This window comes from Phoxinus phoxinus (assembly GCF_949152265.1).
Source record: "Phoxinus phoxinus genome assembly, chromosome: 21".
In the NCBI taxonomy this organism is placed as follows: domain Eukaryota; kingdom Metazoa; phylum Chordata; class Actinopteri; order Cypriniformes; family Leuciscidae; genus Phoxinus; species Phoxinus phoxinus.
This window is the reverse complement of record NC_136896.1, coordinates 31,280,380-31,302,158: the sequence shown is the minus strand read 5'-3', so window position 1 is coordinate 31,302,158 and position 21,779 is coordinate 31,280,380. Positions and strand designations below refer to the sequence as shown.

Genomic DNA, 21,779 nt, shown 5'->3' with positions numbered 1-21,779 from the left:
CAGGGTCACAGATATAAGAAGAGCAGGAAACACAAAGTTGTGTCACTTGATGTTCAACACAACAAACACCGCTGATCTTCTCTTGGCTTTGCGATCCCAGTGTGCTGTTGTGGAAAGAGGTGTAGAGGGACGTGAAGCTCAAAGCATATTTAACATTTCCATGTGGTTTTAGAGGATAGCGTTCTCAGAGCTCCAGCGATCCTCCGTGGTTTCTCCTAATAAGGGCATATTGGGATCTGAGCACAGACTCCACGTCCTGAACGTCTCAGTCGGACAATTAAAATGCTTCTCTTCAAGACCGTAGCGGAGCGCTCATCGTGTTTACAGGAGTCGGCAGTGAAGCTAGATGAACGGCTGCTTGCCGGCAGACTCTCGTAATGCAATGGGCAAGTTATGGGATTAGAAACAACTGCAACCATACTGGGATATGATGACCTCAGAGTCTGCCGTTCATGTGGAGTGAGAAGCGTTTTCTCAAGGTCAACTTGTGTTCACGCTAAATATAGCACACTTTACAAACTAGCGTAAAATAATCAGGTCAGGCTCATTGGAGAAACATTGATATAAAATTATATAACAAGGTTTTTTGCATGAATCGCACGACTTTTAAAGTCAAATTAGCAGTGATGAAAGTTTATACAGTTATATAGAGGTTTGATGAATAGTTTGCAGCATTATTTGACTATCGGTATCGGCCGATATCATTCTGAATAATCAGCCATGAAATGTAGTATCGGTGCATATCTACCTATAATCATAATTTGATTGAAAAGGAATAAAAGTTGTTGCTGTTTTACTGAAACTAATGTTAATTTCAGCCGGAAGCTGCAGCATCGGGACGTTTTTGTAGTTTTAAGCATGTTTTACAATGAGTTAAAAAAGAAAATTCACTTAGGCAACCGAAGATCTCAATATATATCGATGTAAAACACATTCTAATATTCCCAGGAGAGAAGAGACACCAAATAAGACACTCATGAAAATCCATTTAGCTTCTTAAAAGTTGAATGATAAGATTTACACCGCCTTTACGAGACATTTCAATACTATAAACATGCAAAAGGGTTTCTGTAATCCTCAAAAACATGAAGCACATCATTTCTGTGGCACTTATAAAGCGTTGTGTCCATGTTCTCGACCTAATTCAGCAGAATGTCCTGAAGTGAGATGAAAAGACTATAAAGACGAGAGGCCTGACAGCATTTCAAAGCCAAACAATGGCAGGAAACTCTGTATTGCCCTGAACTAGCTTTTATTGTCTTCACTACTCGCTGGAAATATAAACAATGCCCTCCCTCATCCATCTCGCACAGCCCTGTGTTATGAGTTACGGCCGGACAAGTCATTTGGTGAGGTCAAGAGAGACTACACTACTGCACACACACACACACACACACACACACACACACACACACACACACACACACACACACACACACACACACACACACACACACACACACACACACGTGACCACATACAGACCCAGTCTGGAGCCGCACGGGTATATCTGGGGCAATAGCCAACTATACATTGTATGGGTCAAAATTATACATTTCTCTTTTATGCCAAAAATCATTAGGATTTTTTTTGCCAGATTATTGTAGAAGTGGAATAAATTATGAAAGTGAAACAGAACAAAAGTTATATACGTTTGAGTTTATGAAAATGTACAATGCAAAAAATATATACATTTTACTCTAAAACTGCAAGAAAATGAAAGGCAAAAATCTGAACAAGTTGTGTTCCAAATTTTAGGTTGATATCTGATAAAATTAGCTTTCAGTGAGATTTAGTTTGGGCGCAGTACCAAACGTTTTCACTAGATGGACAGCCAAGCTTCCTTACTGACCATATAAGGGCGCCTCCATTTCCATATATGTTTTGAGTGATCTGAACCATGTATTTTCATACAATTTATGAAGTAGACATCCTATTCAGAAGTAGTATGGGTGGTTTCTACCAATCTTTCATGATTTTTCATGTTTATTGCTATTTCAAAATAAAGGCCTAAACACGCCTAATGAATATGAAATATTATTTTTGCAAATTGATAAATTACTACTCCTCTGTAATTTATTTTAAAAAAACAGCCACCAAATATGAAAACTAGATATTGTAAGCTTTCAAATTATGAAAATTATCAATTTTTCTTTTATGCCAAAAATCATGAGTATATTAAGATCATGTTCCATGAAGATATTTAGTAAATGTCCTACCGTAAATATATAAAACATGTATTTTTGTGAGTGAATGCAGCACAATCGTGAACATAAATGCACAACTTTAAAGGAGATTTTCTCAATGTTTAAATTTTTTTGCTCCTCAGATTCCAGATTTTCAATAGTTGTGTCTCGACCAAATATTGTCCTATCCTAACAAACCACACATCAGTGGAGAGATTATTAATTCAGATGTATAAAAAGGACCTATATCTCATGAACACAGTTCGCTTTAGACTAAAGCAGGGATTGCCAGGTGCTTTACAGCCCTCAGGTGTTCCTGAGGTGTGTGTTTTACAGCGGACACGGCACGTCTGGGCACATGTTTACTGTACAGTATGAAGAGCTCCCTGAAAATGCTCTTTATTTAACCACTTGTGTGTTGTCAATCTTTAAAAACCTTGTCTGGCTGTTTTTGTGTTTTGATCTGCCCTTATCAACCAACTGGAAACTGTTGAGCTTTGCATCATGGGCTGTTATGTTGGTGTTCTTTTTTTATTTATAATAATAAAAGTTAATGGGTTCAGCTCCAAAATGACGAGATGCCGACCATAAAAGTCCATGTGACTCGTGTACTAGATGTCAAGTCTCCGGAAGTTACGCAGTAGATTTGTGTGAGGAACGGACCGGATGTAAAGTAATAGATCATCCAGATTGAAAGCTGGCATTATTTACTATACGCTGTAAAAATAATCCTCTGAAATTGAAATTGAATAATGATAGCTATGGAGGCTTGTTTCCGCCACTGACTAAAACATTTTAAAAGATAATTGCAACTTTTTATCTGACATTTGCATCTCGCAATTCTGACTTTATTTCACAGAATTGCGTGTTATAAAGTCAGAATTGTGAGTTATTAATTTGCTATTGCAAGAATTAAACTTTTAGAAATATACAATTCTTTTTTTTCTCAGAATTGCATTTATATCTCACAATTCTTCTGACTTTATAACTCGCAATTGTGTGTGAAAAATGATTAGCCTATAAATTGTTATTATTTTTAAAGATTTATTTAAAAAATAATAATTTTTACTTACATTTTTTTTAAGGTAAATTTTTTTTACACGTATTAAAAGGCATGATTAGCGGATGCATTAACTACAGCAGTGTAATGACCCAATTTATATTGGTAAAAATGATTATAAATGGTTATTATTTAGAAAATTTTATTTTTCAATAATTTTTTGCTTTGATAATTTTTTATAGATTACTTTATTACACATATTAAAAGGCATGATGAGCGGATGCATTAACTACAGCGGTATAATGACCCAATTTATACTGAAAAATTATTATAAATGGTTATAATTTTGAAAAAGTTTTATTTTTCAATAATTTTTTTTTGCTGCAATCATTTTTATAGATTATTTTATTACACGTATTAAAAGGCATGATGAGCGGATGCTTTAACCGTGGGCCTCTCTTCCCCCGGGCCGTGTGTTTGAGGACCTCGACGGGCCCCTTCATCACAGGCCCTGCGACCACATTCCCCCCCGATGACAGTCCTGCTTCTGGCTATTTGCTCTTCCTGTTTTTCTTTTTCCCTCCATGCATTGCCTCATATGTTCCTCTCTTATCTAAAGACGACTTGAAGACTCCCACCCTCAAGCGAGTCCAAAGACCTCAACAAACCTGTCGAACCTCGGCACACACGGCTCACATTATTGTTGTGCAGGACGTTATGTGACGGTTTTGGGCTAGTTTTTAAATGCCCTTCTGGATAAAATAATATTAAAAATTAGTAATCTGATACATCTAGGTTTTTTATCATGATTTGGCGGAAAAAGGGATTAAAATGTCAAGTGAGTCCAAAGAGCTAAACGAACCGCTGTCGGCACACAGCTCAAATTATTTAATTTCATTTATTTATTTATAAAACGCATTAAATGCAACAGCTGGTGCTTCACAATCACTAAAAAACACAAAAATAAGAGAGAGAAATTAAACGCACAAAACATAGTCACGGTAATGATCAAATTATTGTTATGCGAAGGTTTTGGGTTAGTTTTTAATTGCCCTTCTGGATAAAATAATATCAAAAATTGGTAATCTGATACATCTTGGATTTTTATGATGATTTGTGGCGGAAAAAGGGATAAAAACGTCCAGTTTTGTGTTTTTCATGGCCGTGCCGTGAAGCTCTTCTTCCGTTCTGATTACCCAGACCTCTTCTCCCCGGCTAGTGAAACAAACTCTGCTGCAGTTTATAACTGTGACACACTGTAATTTCCATATTTGGCATTCCCTGGAGTTTACTGGCAGCTTTTAATAAAACTAGATCACTTAAAAAGGCCATAAAAGGAGTCAGGAAAAGACGGCACCTGTTTTACATCTGGAGTCTGCCGAGCGCCTGATAGCGCGCCGGTTTCGAGAGCGTCGTCGAGTGTGAATCTCAGCTCTTCATCAGTGTAGTTCAGCCTCACGTCCTTCCAAACCCGTCCGACTCGCTCCAGAGCGGCAGGAACGACATGACGCATCATATTTCATGTGTATATAAGTAAATCATTTTTATACACACACACACACCGTTTTATGACCTCGTATGAACTGAGAGACTAAATTGTTGTGGTTCACATTCTTTATGAAATCAAGTCATTTATTTAAAATAAACAGATAAAGTAAAAAAAAGTGAATTTAAAAATCAAGACCTAATATTTACACTAGCATTCAAAAGTTTGGGATCTTTAACGTTTTTTACAGAAGTCTCACGCTCACAAAGGCTGCGTTTCTGATTAAAAATACAGTAAAATAGTGAAACATTACAATTTAAAACAACTGTTTTGTGATTATATAGTAAAGTGTAATTTAGTCCTGTGATCAAAGCTGAATTTTCAGCATCATTACTCTAGTCTTCAGTGTCACACACGTTGAACACACACACACACACACACACACACACACACACACACACACACACACACACACACACACACACACACACACACACACACACACACACACACACACACACACACACACAGACAGACACAGACGTTGAACGAGGGCCCGGACACACACACGTTGAACGAGGGCCCACACACACACACACACACACACACACACACACACACACACACACACACACACACACACACACACACACACACACACACAGACACAGACGTTGAACGAGGTTCCGGACACACACACACACACACGTTGAACGAGGGCCCGGACACACACACACACACACACACGTTGAACGAGGGCCCGAACACACACACACACACGTTGAACGAGGGCCCGGATACACACACACACACGTTGAACGAGGGCCCGGGGACACACACACACACACACACGTTGAACGAGGGCCCGGGGACACACACACACACACACACACACACACACACACGTTGAACGAGGGCCCAAACACACACACGTTGAACGAGGGCCTGAACACACACACGTTGAACGAGGGCCCGGACACACACACACACGTTGAACGAGGGCCCGAACACACACACATTGAACGAGGGCCCGAACACACACACACGTTGTAAATATTGTGTAAATATTTGTATGGAGTAACTGTTTTATAAGCCGTGAAGCTCCGCGGCGCTGATGGCTTTAGTTCAGGAGTAAAAGCAGGAATAAAGGATTGTCGGAGTGAACTGGTCCCCTGGTGTCGCCCACAGCCCAGCACGCTCCCACAAGGCACGGTGAACATGAACCTGTGCAGTGACGTGATGGACGCCGAGCCGCGGACGGGCCAGAAGAACGCGCTGGTCATCATCACGCCCGAGCAGGAGTTCTACATCCGCGGAGACAACCGGGAGATCATCAACGGGTGCGAGACGTGTGCTCATATAGTGAGACTGTAGAGGCTGTGTGTGAGTGAGAGAGTGTGTGTGTGTGTGTGTGTGTGTGAGTGAGAGAGCGAGCGAGTGAGTGAGCGAGTGAGTGAGCGAGTGAGTGAGTGAGTGAGTGTGTGTGTGAGTGAGAGAGAGAGTGAGCGAGTGAGTGAGTGAGTGTGTGTGTGAGTGAGAGAGAGAGAGTGAGCGAGTGAGCGAGTGAGTGAGTGAGTGAGTGAGTGTGTGTGTGTGTGAGTGAGAGAGAGAGTGAGTGAGCGAGCGAGTGAGTGAGAGAGTGTGTGTGTGTGAGCGAGAGAGATAGCGAGTGTTAACTAAACTACCGATGGGACACGAGATCAGCGTAACCTCTGATGTCTTTCCCCAGATGGACTGAACAGCTCGTGGTTTATCCCAGAACCAACAAGCAGAATCAGAAGAAGAAGCGCAAAGTGGAGCCGGCGACCTCACAGGTGCGTTACCTGACCCCGACACCGACCCCGACCCTGACCCTAACCCTGACCCTAACCCTAACCCGCTGGCTTTGCATATGAGATCTTTGTTTTATTTTTTGTTTATTTTTGTCCTAAATGTTTTCTTTTCACATTTTTCTGTAAATTAATTTGTTACATTTCCAACAATAATTTAAAATAACATAAAAAAATGTGTTTTCGGTTTTCTTTTTTGCACTCCGTTTAATGGTTTATTTTTTTTATTTGAGTAATCAAAAAGTATGTCTAATCAATAAAATTAATTAAACTGAAACAATTTAATAATTTATTCAAAATATTTACGGCTAGGACCTGCTGTGATGTCAGTGCCTATGAAATCTGTTTTATTTTCCCCAAATTCTATTTGATTTTTTCCTAAAATTCATGTTTTCCGTTATACATTTTCTGGATTTTCTGTTCGTTTTTTTTTTTTTTTTACGGATGTCTAATTAGTATAATTCACAATAATTTTATAATTTGTTACACTTTCAGCAATATGGCCTAATAAATTTTTTTTTTTTTTTTACAGAAATTCTTTTTTCGGTTTAACCGTATTTTTTTGGACTTCATTTATTTTGTTTAATGGTTTAATTTAATTGTGATAATCAAAAAGTATGTCTAATCAATTTCTCAGAGCATTCGTGATGTCAGTCACTAGTTGCACTCTTAGTGCCTTATAAAAATTCAGTTTTAATTAGAATTTTTCTACATTTTCTAAAATATTTTCGGTGTGACTGCAGGAGCCCGGCCCAGCGAAGGTGGCGGTGACCGGCTCAGGGATCCCCGAGGCGGAGAAGACGCCCGACTCCAGTTCCATCATCTGGCAAGAGGAGCTGCAAAGCAGAGAAGCGGACGGTTCCCAGACATGGAGCGCCGCTGATCTCCCAGCTCTTGGCTCTCCACTGCCCTCTGCAGGTGCGGGGAATACACACACACTTACACCTGGCCAATCACCCACGCTAGCACCATGAAGTCACTGGCCACCTTTACATGCAACCAAATAATCCATCAGTAATGAGATCGGTGGCTCCGTCGGGCTGAGAAGCCTTCATGTTAAACGCCTTAATCCATCCGATTGAGCTCGATCCCAATGAAATTTCGATCGGATTGAAAGGATCGGTTTATTTCTTTTCTAATCCGATCGAGAGAACACTTGATCGGATTGAAAAACGAAACTGAAAGGACTGTGCGTGTGCAATTACGTAGAAATAAATATCGTAATGACATAGAAATAAATAGCGTAATGACGTAGAAATGGCGTAATGATAGCGTAATGACATAGAAATAAATAGCGTAATGACGTACAAATAAATAGCGTAATGACATAGAAATAGCGTAATGACATAGAAATAGATAGCGTAATGACATAGAAATAGCGTAATGACTTAGAAATAGCGTAATGACGTACAAATAAATAGCGTAATGACATAGAAATAGCGTAATGACATAGAAATAGCGTAATGACATAGAAATAAATAGCGTAATGACATAGAAATAGCGTAATGACTTAGAAATAGCGTAATGACGTACAAATAAATAGCGTAATGACATAGAAATAGCGTAATGACATAGAAATAGCGTAATGACGTAGAAATAAATAGCGTAATGACATAGAAATAGCGTAATGACATAGAAATAGCATAATGACGTAGAAATAAATAGCGTAATGACGTAGAAGTAGCGTAATGATGTAGAAATAAATAGCGTAATGATGTAGAAATAGCGTAATGATGTTGAAATGGCATAATGACGTAGAAATAAATGGCGTAATGACGTAGAAGTAGCGTAATGATGTAGAAATAAATAGCGTAATGACGTAGAAATAAATGGCGTAATGATGTAGAAATAAATAGCGTAATGATGTAGAAATAGCGTAATGATGTTGAAATGGCATAATGACGTAGAAATAAATGGCATAATGATGTAAAAATAAATAGCGTAATGATGTAGAAATAAATAGCGTAATGATGTAGAAATAGCGTAATGACGTAGAAATAAATGGCGTAATGACGTAGAAATAAATGGCGTAATGATGTAGAAATAAATAGCGTAATGACGTAGAAATAAATGGCGTAATGATGTAGAAATAAATAGCGTAATGATGTAGAAATAGCGTAATGATGTTGAAATGGCATAATGACGTAGAAATAAATGGCATAATGATGTAAAAATAAATAGCGTAATGATGTAGAAATAAATAGCGTAATGATGTAGAAATAGCGTAATGACGTAGAAATAAATGGCGTAATGATGTAGAAATAAGTAGCGTAATGATGTAGAAATAGCGTAATGATGTTGAAATGGCATAATGAAGTCGAAATAAATAGCGTAATGACGTAGAAATAAATGGCGTAATGATGTAGAAATAAATAGCGTAATGACATAGAAATAAATAGCGTAATTACGTAGAAATGGCGTAATGTAGAAATGGCGTAATGGTGTAGAAATAGCATAATGATGTAGAAATAGCGTAATGTAGAAGTAGCGTAATGTAGAAATAGCGTAATGATGTAGAAATAGCGTAATGGTGTAGAAATAGCGTAATGATGTAGAAATGGTGTAATGATGTAGAAATAGCGTAATGATGTAGAAATAGCGTAATGTAGAAATAGCGTAATGGTGTAGAAATAGCGTAATGATGTAGAAATAGCGTAATGTAGAAATAGCGTAATGATGTAGAAATAGCGTAATGTAGAAATAGCGTAATGGTGTAGAAATAGCGTAATGGTGTAGAAATAGTGTAATGATGTAGAAATAGCGTAATGTAGAAATGGTGTAATGATGTAGAAATAGCGTAATGTAGAAATAGCGTAATGTAGAAATAGCGTAATGATGTAGAAATAGCGTAATGTAGAAATAGCGTAATGATGTAGAAATAGCGTAATGTAGAAATAGCGTAATGATGTAGAAATAGCGTAATGGTGTAGAAATAGCGTAATGTAGAAATAGCGTAATGATGTAGAAATAGCGTAATGATGTAGAAATAGCGTAATGTAGAAATAGCGTAATGATGTAGAAATAGCGTAATGGTGTAGAAATAGCGTAATGGTGTAGAAATAGCGTAATGGTGTAGAAATAGCGTAATGATGTAGAAATAGCGTAATGTAGAAATGGCGTAATGGTGTAGAAATAGCGTAATGACGTAGAAATAATGTAATGACGTAGAAATAGCGCAATGATAGTGTAATGGCATAGAAATAGCGTAATGACGTAGAAATAGCGTAATGACGTATGACGCGCAGATTTGCACAATTCGAATTATATTTGAATTTTAATTTAGTTTTTCATCCATTTTGTATAGAGCTTGTAGCCCCGCCCCTTTTCAGCGCTAGGCTCGTTGTCTTTTGACTTCCGGTCTGTATTTTCACAGCGATCTTGCGTATTTATGAATGAGCGGCTCGTTTTAAAATCTTCCCGGTCTACTGACATTTGTTACGACATCTGCTTTGAACATTACAATCCTCATGATCACTTTCGTTAACTTTACATTAAGTAAATCCTCTTCAAAAGCGAATTACTCGTCGACAGCGATGCCATAGAGATATACAGAGCGACCGCAAAAACGGAAGTTCAAAGACGCGCTTGTTTCTCTGGCGCGTAAGGCCGACAGCACAGAACTCATGGTGTCCCACTGCTCCGCTACAGGTGACGGCTCGATGTTGAGCCGCTGCTCGGACCAGAGCTCAGTGAACGGTGATGAAGTGGACCGGATCGGGCTCTTCCACTCGGCTCAGTCCCTCGACCCGCTGTCCCCCACGGGCAGCTCCTCGAGCCGGCTCAGCGCAGAGATGGGGGGTGTCCCACGATGCCTTTCCCCGGCTCCCAGCGACCCCTTCCCATCATGCAGCAGCCTGCTCTCCAACGGCTCACACATCAGCGGGTCCATGAGCTCGCTGGACTCGGACGCCAGCACCGAGAGCCACCCGAACGAAGCCGTCGCACGCTCACACCGAGCTCTTTCCGCCCGCAAGCCCGAGAAACGCAGTCGGCTCCGCAGTCCGGAGAGACAGGAGTGTGTGTTCAGCGCGGAGAGAAGGTGAGCGCCGGCCGTTCTCCTCATCAATGCATCTGTACTATCGCGAGAATGCAAACAAGCTTCTTTCCTTTCACGCATGCTCACATATTTAAGGCTTTAGGTCAACCGTCATCCTTCCCTCGGGTCTTTTTGACCTGACTTTTTTTTTTGGTGTTGGAATAAATAAATAAATATATTTTTTAAACAAATACCGTCACCAAATCTGCTGACGTTTACAACTAAATGAACAGGGAAAATACTCCCATGAACCCTCAAACTGCATCTCTGGCGTACTTCTCATTAAGTCGGCTCACTTTACCCCGATGAGATGAAGAGTTCATACAGACAGCTCTCTACTCTAGTTTAATTTGGGTTTATGGGAATTGTGCCACTTTTTACCCAGCAGCCAATGAGACTGTGAGCAGTCATGTGACAGAAATACCTCACTGACTGGCTTTCTTGTTTCCTTTTAAGGACGGCTGACAATGTGGTGCAAATCCCAAATAAGGGCACAATCTGACAAAGTAATTTAATATTTTCTGACATCATTTTGTGAACTGAATTCATGTCTGTGGTTCGGGAAATCTTTGCATATGTGGGGTCATCAAACCCCTTCCTAGGAATATATCATTTTATATACATGCACTGCAATTAAAACTTTTTTAAATAAGGAAATTAATACTTTTATGTAGCAGTGGCGCATTTAATTGGTCAAAAGTGACAGTAAAGATATTTATAATGTTGCATAGAATTATATTTCAGATAAATGCTGTTCTTTTGAACTTTCTATTAACCCCTTATATTGGCACCACGGCCATTACATATTTAACACAGTAATATCCTATACTAAACCTAAACCAATCTTGACAAACTGTATATCATTAGCTTACAATCTCTAGTTTACATATTTGGTGACTGATTTTCAAAATAAATGACAGAGGAGCTGTAATTTATCAATTTGCAGCAAGAATATGTTCACACTCCTGAGGCGTGTTCAGACCTTTATTTTGAAATAGTGATGAACATGAAAAATCATGAAAGAATGGTAGAAACCTCAGTTTGTTTTCATGCCAAGAGTTCAAAAGATAGCATCCGTTCAATTCTTTTAGAAAAAAAGGTCTGAAAATGTTTTAAATATAAAGAAAACAATAATAGATTCAGCATTAGTGATGTGGCAGCGAGCTATAATGCACATACGTGATCTTCTGTGTTTCTTAGAGGTTGAAATCATTTCTAAATCTACCAAACTTCCAACACTACTTCTGAATAGGATGTCTACTTCATAAATTGTATGAAAATTGTAAAAATAATGGTTCAGACTCAAACCACATATGGAGATGGAGGCGCCCTTATATGGGCAGTGATGTCCACTAGTGGAGAAGTGTGGTACTGCGCACAAACTAAATCTCACTGAACGCTTATTTCAAGAGATATCAACCTAAACTTTGAAACACAACTTGTTCAGATTTTTGCCTTTGATAAGCAAAGAATTCTGCAAAATAAATTGCATCACTGTTTCCACACAAAAAATAACGGTTTCCATTAATAATAATCATAAATGTGTCTTGAGCATCAGATCATCATATTACACCGATTTCTGAAGGATCATGTGACACTGAAGACTGGAGTAATGATGCTGAACATCAGCTTTGATCACAGGAATAAATGACACTTTACTGTATATTCACATAGAGAACAATCTCACAGTGTAAGTTCAGTAAAGTGCACAGCGTGTTTAGATGCACGTTCTTCGGTTACATTCACTGAAGACCCAACCAACAGTGTTTATGATACCTCAGCAAAGGTCATCATGCGTGTGTGCGCACACATATGCCCTCGAAGACCCATATGAGCGTTCAGACAACATGTGACCTCAAACAGTGCAGGCCTAAGCTCTGAGGCTGTGTGTGAAGATGTGCTGGTGTTTCTGCAGTGTGAGCGGGCGTGTGATCGAGAAGCTGGAGGCGCTGGAGCTGGAGAACGCCGAGCGCATGGACGAGGAGGCGAGCGCTGGAGGCCGGCAGGGACGCAGTGAAACCCGACGCTTCACACGCGAGGTAATGCTCAGCGACACGCTCACGTCACAGAGACTGCGGAGGGGTAATCACACACTCACCCTGGAGTGGGATATCCTAGGGGTGTGACGATACACCACGAGACGACACACGATAGCGGACTGTAATGATAGCGATATTTTAACACTACTTTTAAAATCTCCCTGTAGTCAATCATTTTATAGAGACTGAGCGTAACGCGTCATAATCTGAAGGCCACGCCCACACCGGGGGCAATCCAACCGTCTCCATTGACTCTGCATGCTGTTGTGTGACGAGGTGTCCAGCAAACAAGCTAAGAAACCCAGAAATAAGTTTTTATAAGCTGTCCACCCCAAAAACCGAGTGTTTAAAGACCCACTCCGATGAAAATCATGTTTTTCTAGGTGTTAACATGTTCTTGTGGCATTTTTCTGATGTTAGAGGACATATCTTGAGAAGCTCAAAGTTGTATTTCTGAGTATTTCTACATTCAAATGTCTGTGAATCAGTAGCAGACGCTAAAATGCCGGCTAAAATAGACTGGAGTTGTGACGTAGTAACTCCACTGGGCGGGGCCACGAGCTCATACTCAAATTGGAACACATACTGTGACAAATAAGTCACTTTTCACCGTCTATTAATCGTCAAAACTAAAGTTTGGAGAACACAGACTGATCCCGTCAGTAATTACATCATTACATAATGAGAGAGGGCAGCCAGCCTCCTCCAGCCAAGCAACAGGCGACATTCCGCGCTCGTTCCAGTAGACTTGCACACGCCGGGTGGCGACGAGTTTCGCCTGTCGCAGTCGTTTGTCCCCTCGTGTGTCAAGCCCATCACTCGTGAGAGAGTCAGTCAGTTTTTCAGATAGAGCGGTGACATTAGCATCATAATAATCCCGAAATTCCGAGCAATCCACTGATACTAAATATGTCCTGATTGATCACTGTGGGAGGGATGAAATATCGAGGCGAAGTCGAGCTGTTTTTTACCGCGACTCGGAGTGAAATAATGATCGGTGATAACTTTGATTAACTTCGGATAATAATAATTAACGTGTGTATATATGATACTGTAATGCTTCTCCGTGCCAACGGCTCCGCCCACAACGCAGAGGCGAATTGCTAATGAGCTACTGCCGCTCTGCTGAAGCGAAGTCCCAGAAAACGGCACAGGTTTTGAGATTTTGGCTAAAAATGGCATAATCATAATTTAAAGACCACTGGGAATGTTTAAAAATAGCTCAAAATAATGATCGGAGTGGGACTTTAAGGACTTAAAAGTGGATATCAAGCATATTGATGTATTCTCCTGTGTTGGCGGCGGTTTATAAATGATTTACGACACAAATCGGAGCATTATAATGCAAGGTTTGTCACAAACTCGACTCCGCCGTGCTGATATCGCCAGATGTTCACCTCGACAACAAATAGTCATGTTTTAATAACACACGCTAAAGTAAAATAACTAGATAAAATTATTTTATTATTTTATATTTATATATTTTAATTCATCTCATTTCTTTCTCTTTTTTCCCTCTTTTTTCTTTTTTGTTTTCTCTTTTTTTTGTTTTCTCTTTTTCTTTTCTTTTTCTTTTTTTTTCTCTTTTTTTTCTTCTCTTTTTTTCTCTTTTTTCTCTTCTCTTTTTTCTCTTTTTCTTTTTTTCTTTTCTCTTTTTTTCCTTCTTCTTTTTTTTCTCTTTTTTCTCTTTTTTCTCTTTTTTTCTCTTTTTTCTTTTTTTTCTTTTCTCTTTTCTTTTTCTTTTTTTTTTCTTTTTTTTCTCTTGTTTTTCTTTTTTCTTTTTTTTCTCTTTTGTTGTTATGCTTCTAGCCACACCCACATATCAACCAGCTGTCCTTGATGATCCACCAATCACCACTAGTTTAAGAAGACTTGTTGAGCATCTGATATCATGTGTCCTGAAGTAGGCTACTTTTAACTGGTTTTAAGGATTTATCCCAGTTTATTAAAGGCTGTTTACTTTACCTCGTGAGTGCCTTGGAGTATTTCGTCTACACAACTTTTGAGGCTTTTAGTTTTTTAATAACCAGTGTTTTTAGAATCGTGCGCTACTCTGTTTATGGAAGAGAACATATGTGACGCAGAAACTCTTACAAAACAAAAACACTCACTCCTGAATGTGATCTTACAGCGTCTGTCATAGGACATCAACACATGCTGTCATGAATAATTAAGCGAGGTGTCTCATGAATAATAATGAGGCACTGATGAGTCATGGATGTTCTGTGGGTGTAAGAAAAACATCAGGTCCTGTGATGTTTACTCAATGAAAACTTCAACCCAGAAGATGAAAAAAGAGCTCAATGCATTTCATATTTCATTGAACATGACCGTGGCACACACTTGGAAACACTAAAAACTTTTGGTTTAAAGTTTAATAATCAAACACAAAATATGACCAATGATTTTTCTGTATGAGAACTTTCTGCTGTTTTTCGGCTCTTGCACGCATGATCTTTTGTCTCAATTGATTTCCAGTTTCCATCATGTGCTCTGACTCCCCTGACGGCTGTTTTCTCTTCTCGGCCGTACGCCTGGGGCAGATAAACTCGCTCTGACAGAAACAAAAACAAATAGTTGACATTTTCCGTCACGGCCGCCGCTTTATTCTTCATTTTCACCTTCCTCAAATAATTATTTCTTATTTCATCCCAATGCTCTCTCACACACACACACACACACACACGCACACACACACACACACTCACACTCACACTTACACTCTCTCTCTCTTTCTCTCTCACACACACTCACACACGCACACACACACTCACACTCACACTCTCTCTCTCTTTCTCTCTCACACACACTCACACACACACACACACACACACACACACACACACACACACACACACACACACACACACACACACACACTTACTCACACACTCTCTCTCTCTCTCTCTCTCTTTCTCTCTCTCACACTCACACACACACACACTTACTCACACTCTCTCTCTCTCTCACACACACACACTCACACTCACTCTCTCACCCTCACATGCACAAGCACACACACTTACTCTCTCTCTCTCTCGCTCTCTCTCTCTCTCTCTCTCTCTCTCTCTCTCTCTCTCACACACACGCTCACACTCACACTTACACTCTCTCTCTCTTTCTCTCTCACACACACTCACACTCGCGCACACACACACACACACACACACACTTACTCACACACTATCTCTCTCTCTTTCTCTCTTACACTCACACACACACTCTCTCACTCTCTCACCCTCACATGCACAAGCACACACACTTACTCTCGCTCTCGCTCTCGCTCTCGCTCTCTCTCTCTCTCTCGCTCTCTCTCTCGCTCTCTCTCTCGCTCTCGCTCTCTCTCTCTCTCTCTCTCTCTCTCTCTCTCTCGCTCTCGCTCTCTCTCTCTCTCTCACACACGCTCACACTCACAAGCACGCACACACAAGCACACACACACTTACTCACACATACAGGCATACACTCACTCACTCTCTCTCTCTCTCTCTCTTCTCTCTCACACACACTCACAATCACGCACGCACAAGCTCTCACACACACACACAAGCACGCACACATAAGTACTCACACACACACAAGCACACACAAACAAGCACACACACATGCACACATAAGCACGCACACACTCACAAGCACGCACACATAAGCACGCACGCACACACACACACACACACAAGCACACACACACAGAAACTCAAACTACCACTAGTAAAGCTCACCTTCTGTTTCTGTTTCCACGTATGCAGGTTCGGTGGTTTTCAACAATGTGAGCAATAGAGATTTTGATCAAGCCTCTTGTTTTTCAGACATTTTTCAGTGATGGTATCTTCCGTTCGGTGTGTGTGTGTGTGTGTGTGATCAGTGAAGGAGCACAAACACACCACTCGTTTCACAGGCCAAACTGCTCTGAAAAATAACACAGATTGTTGTTGCGAGCGAAGGGTTAGTCAGTGTAACCGAGACACGAGCGGAGTCTGACAGCAGACGGAGAGCCGAGTGTGTTCTTGTGTTCGCTGCGTTCAAGGTCAGGTCAGGGCCGTTCCTCGTTCTCAAGGCAGTCGAAGAGCTTCTCGCTTGTGGAGCTCTGTCAAATATTATTCTACAGCATATGGACATAATTACGCTTTTATATCCAGGCAAGCTGCTCAGATATGAGGCAAAACATCTTCAGCGAATGGATAAACAATTCCACACACTCTTGAATACATCTGGTGTAACACTTTAACAAATAATAGCTTTTAAAGGGGTATTTTAGGGATGCACATATCAGTGCCATATCGGTTATCATTATCTGTTAACATTAGATAAATATTAAACATTTTATTGTGCAAGCTTGTGCCCCATATTTTTACATTTTAGATGAACTTTGCCATAATTTAATGCTTGTTTTAATTAAGCTATAAAATTCTAATTTAATAAGACTCATCTTTTGGGAAATATTTGCTTTTACTATTTTATTTTAAATGCATTTAGACAAATGTAGACAACTGTTCAAAAGTTTGGGGTCAGTACAATTTAAAAAAATAAAGAAATTAATACTTTTATTCATCAAGGACACATACATTTGATCAAAAGTGACAGTAAAGGGATTTATAATGTTACAAACGATACAATTTCAAATAAATGCTTAACTGTTTTCAACTTTATATTCACATAGAGAACAGATGATTTACATTATAATAATATTTCACTATTTTACTGTATTTTTGATCAAATCCAGCCTTGGTGAGCAGAAGAAACATTTATTAGTTTTCAGACATAATATAATAATTGCAGTAATTATTGTATTAATTATTAGTGATGCACAATATATCAGCCACCATTTTTTTTATGTTATCATTATCGGCCCGATTAGAAAATGTGTCTGATATATTAAAGCCGATAAATAATGTATTATCTCCTTCAGCTGAGACTCTTCAGATGCTCAACATGATGCTTTTGAATTGCTTGAAATATGATTGAATCGCTTAAAAAGAAAAAAGAAAAGTACAGTAAAGTGCAACATGTGCAGCGCAAGTCTGTCATATCGGCTGCATAACATTATAATGAGAACATTATTATAATTGTGTGATTGGGACATGATGAGACTTTTGTTTTTGTAATCAGGCTCTCAAAAATTTTAAGTTTTAGATTTATCGGCCAATATATCGGTTATTAAATATAGCGAATTATCGATATCGGCTAAAATGTTAAAATCGGTGCATCCCTACTTAATTATTGACTTATAGGCATCAACAATCTCTTAATATCAGTGCATCTCTAGTTTTCTGGGTAATTGCGAAACATGTGATGTTGCCTTTGCCTAAAACCCTTCTCTCTATTGTGATGTTCCTGTGTTTCAGGAGCAGATGGACCCGGCGCAGGGTCTAGACTTCTACCACTCCACCCTTCCTCCTCTCAGAAGAGCCAAATCACTGGACCGCCGGACCACCGAGTCCGTCATGACCGTAAGACAATCCTCCCGCTGCTCGCTGCAACACCAAACACACTTACAACCTCTTTCCTCCATCTTAGAAATATTGCCAGATTGCGGTTTCATATTTACATTCAACCATTTAGCAGACGCTTTTTTCAAAGGGACTTACAAATGAGGAGAGCAATAGAAGCAGTGAAACTAACAATAGGACAGCAATATAAGTGCTGTGACCCTTCCCAGTTTAGTCTAACGCTGTACAAAAAAATGTGTAGATGGATATAGAATAGAAGAGAAGCTGTTAGTGTAAATGGATTAAGTGTTGGATCAACTTTCCTTGTTGCTGAGAGGTTGATTAACACTTTTGTGTTTTCCTGTATTGGTTATTGTAAAGCCTTGTTAGCTGGAGTGTCTAAAGCTACCTTAAAAGCGCTATAGAAAATAAAGGCTATATAAAGTGTGTCCTGCCACTTCTAAAGTGTGTGTGTGTCTCTTCCAAACCCTCACAGTGGCTCTGTTGTTCTCTGAGGTTCAAAGGTTAAAGAGAACACCGCAGGATTTGGCTTGTTTTGAAGGAAAAGATGGACTACTGTTCTGGAATATTTTAGTCAGCATGATATAAAGAACATCTCGATTTACAGAGACTTTAGAGTTAGATGAGGATCAACGCTGTCCAAAACTCTCCTTGCGAACGTCTTATATATTGGACAGGCTACAAACACGTTCAAAAGTCAATACCTACCAATTAATCTATCTATTAATTCATTAACAACGCATTGACAGGCTATTATTTCTTAGAAAGAATAAAATGAACATGACTGCACTCTTAACACTGTTTCCCTGGACTCAATACACACATGCCTGTTTTGTTGTTGCTTGTGTGTGGAGCGCTCGAGATCTGCAAGAGAGACTCAGGCCCGGCATGAGCAGTCCAGAAACACACCCTGAATTGACCAATGGCTAAGCCACGCCCCCTCCACGCACTCGGACAGTCCACATTCGGTGACCGGCGCTATGGCAGATCACAGTAGGACACATTTCACAGGAGGCAATTGATGATTTTTGGAGACAGAAAGATTATATATCATCTGGAAGTCACCAAAAAGGCCTTAACTATGCATTGGAGGGTTATATTAATAATGTTATTGTTGAGAAGGTCGATGAAAAGCTTCAGCTCCAGGCAAACATGTACAGGTCAACGTGATAAACCGCAAAAAAAATCACAAAGTTCCCCAGTTGGGTTGGTAGAAAGTTGTCTAAAATGTTGTTCTTCAATATGTAATTAATGGTTCATGTTCAAATTAAATATGCACAGGTCTAAGTTGCATACGCTTCCAGGACAAGCCTTTTTACCATCTTTACCGAGAGTAGCGTTAGCCTACCTCTCCGCTAGCGTGATGCTACAGTCATTCAGCACAACATGCTAACATTAGTTATCTTGGTTATTTACAGATATGTTAATGAAGCTAAGTGACATGATGTACAACACCGCTAGAAGCTAACGTTTTCTAATGTTAGCCTAAAGGGCCGTACACACCGGGACGAATATCGGCGCGCATTATTCGTCAGCGTTTTTCAACGCGTTTTTTGTGTTCACACCCAGGTGATTTTCGCTGACGATGAGCCGAGTGAACATGCAAATTCATTCCCTGACATTAGATGGCGCTTAATGTAAAACATAAATACCCCGCGTAGTCGCTGGCACGTTTGTCATATAGTTCTTTATGTTCCGACACCAACGAGACCAACAGCTCTACATTCATCTCGTCTTGCATCTTCCTCGTCTTATTTCTTCCCGGAAGTGTAGACGCTATACTTGCCGCATATCTTCTTCGCGTTACGCTCGGCAAGACCGTTTTGTGTTTGAGCGCCCCCAAGTTGTGTTTTACTGTAACTTCAGAAGCTCCAGACACGTGAGCAAAAGCGCCAATCTCATTGGTCGGATAGATTTTGACGCGGTGCGTCAAACCCAAAAAACGAACCCGAGGCATTTTTAAAAAAAGGACGCTTTTACGCGTGGGTGTGCACACTCACATTGGCGCCCTTTGTTTAGTCACGAGGCATTAAACGTCGGCGAATATCGCGCGTGAAATTCGTCCCGGTGTGAACAGGCCTTAACGTTACTTTAGAGATGTTAAAGATAACGTTCAAATACGTTGTTGACTTTCCTTAGCACAGATGTAGACATCCTTGTTTAATGTATCCAGGTTTAGTTGGTGTTGTGGTCTCCCGCATAACTTAACCCAGAGCAGACTCTGATCTCGGCTGAGATGTGGTTTGGGAAAGGGTCGTCGCCTCTCGGATACCTGTGTCGGAGTCACATGTGCCCCATGCACACCGATTGACCATTTTACACTTAAAATGACAAGAAAATCATATAAAACAAATGAAAACTGACTAACTGCAATGCATTTCAATGGACGTGGAAGCAGAGAATGTCCAAGTGTATTGGGTTAGCTATGCGCACTGTGATTGGCTTATCGCGTTTGGGGGCGTGGCTTAGCCATAGGTCAGTTGCATCTCTTTGTCTCACCCAAGAGCGTAAGAGAACCGAAGCTTGTCTAAAGGTCTGACAGTGTTTGATCTCACGACACACTCGCTCTGTGTATGTTCATGACTGTCCCCTGTGTATCACAGCCAGACCTGCTGAACTTCAAGAAAGGGTGGATGGTGAAGCTTGATGAGCAAGGCCAGGTAAGCTTGTGTTTATATAAACAATAAACAAAAACGATCTCACAGATGCGTAACGTTGAGAAATGAAATACTGAATCTGAAACTGCTGGCTGATAAATGAATATTCACAATCAGTAAACGATGGTTTTACCTGAGGTATATACTTATATATATAAAAAAATAAAAAAATGTGATTGTGTAAAAGCAACATTGCAAATATGACTTTTTATTTGATAACATTTCCTAAAAACCCGTCTTTCGACTCAGTCATGAGTCTTTTTCCCCCCAATATTAAAATATTTTAGTATTATTAGGGTTGCACTGTTTGAAAATGATAATTCTTTATATTTGAAAGCCGATAACCGATAAATCCAAATTTTTATTAAAAAAATTGAAAGCCTGATTACAGTGTAAGATTCCTTTACTTTTAAACTTAATTTTACACTCCGATGGCCACATTTCTTTATCATAAATAAACATTGCCTTACAAAGAAATTAAATAATTCCTAAATAATGCAAATAAGTCATTGGACAACACGTATAAAAATAAAAATGTATGCGTTATGGATAAATAAAATGGATTGGCCTGGTCTGTGTGCCCAGACAATGACTTATTTTTTTAAATGATTTTGAGTTTTTTATTTACAACATTTGATATAGTTAAGTAACAACACGACCAAGGAACTGAATATGCTGAATATGACCATGATTACAAATGTTACATTGATTTCATAGTTCAATAAACAAGTAGTTAATAATAAATTTCATTTTAGACACAAAATTCTTCTATTTCAGCAACGGAAATGGTTCACAGCAGAACACACATCTCAAAGCTTGTGTTGTTACTGAATGATTCAGGGTTTCGAGTGAATTGGTTGGATGAATGATTCAATGACCCACAAAGGTCCTTGCACACTGACTCTGAAACTCTCGTCCGTATTTTTCGCACGTTACAAAATAAATACGACCTCATATTGTCAATCACGTTTACACACCGCCTCAGAAACTTTATTTATTTTTTAATCGGATCGGGTTCGATTTTCTGCGTTTTCTGCATCCGCAGCAAGTATTTTGATTCAGAGCCACCGATTGACAAATATAAAAAACGCATACG

At 39.6% G+C, this 21,779-nt stretch overlaps 1 protein-coding gene across 6 annotated transcripts in view; it reads left to right on the top strand.

The window, feature by feature from the left end:
* Positions 1–21,779, top strand: part of LOC306989317 (myosin phosphatase Rho interacting protein) — a 66,568-nt gene that overhangs the window by 17,413 nt on the left and 27,376 nt on the right. For all 6 annotated transcript variants that reach the window (XM_079594894.1, XM_079594897.1, XM_079594895.1 and 3 more), the window contains exons 4-10: positions 5,861–6,012; positions 6,402–6,486; positions 7,245–7,419; positions 10,150–10,540; positions 12,453–12,576; positions 17,922–18,026; positions 20,630–20,686. In XM_079594894.1, the coding sequence (XP_079451020.1) occupies positions 5,861–6,012; positions 6,402–6,486; positions 7,245–7,419; positions 10,150–10,540; positions 12,453–12,576; positions 17,922–18,026; positions 20,630–20,686 (1,089 nt within the window). The remainder of the gene's footprint in view (positions 1–5,860; positions 6,013–6,401; positions 6,487–7,244; positions 7,420–10,149; positions 10,541–12,452; positions 12,577–17,921; positions 18,027–20,629; positions 20,687–21,779) is intronic.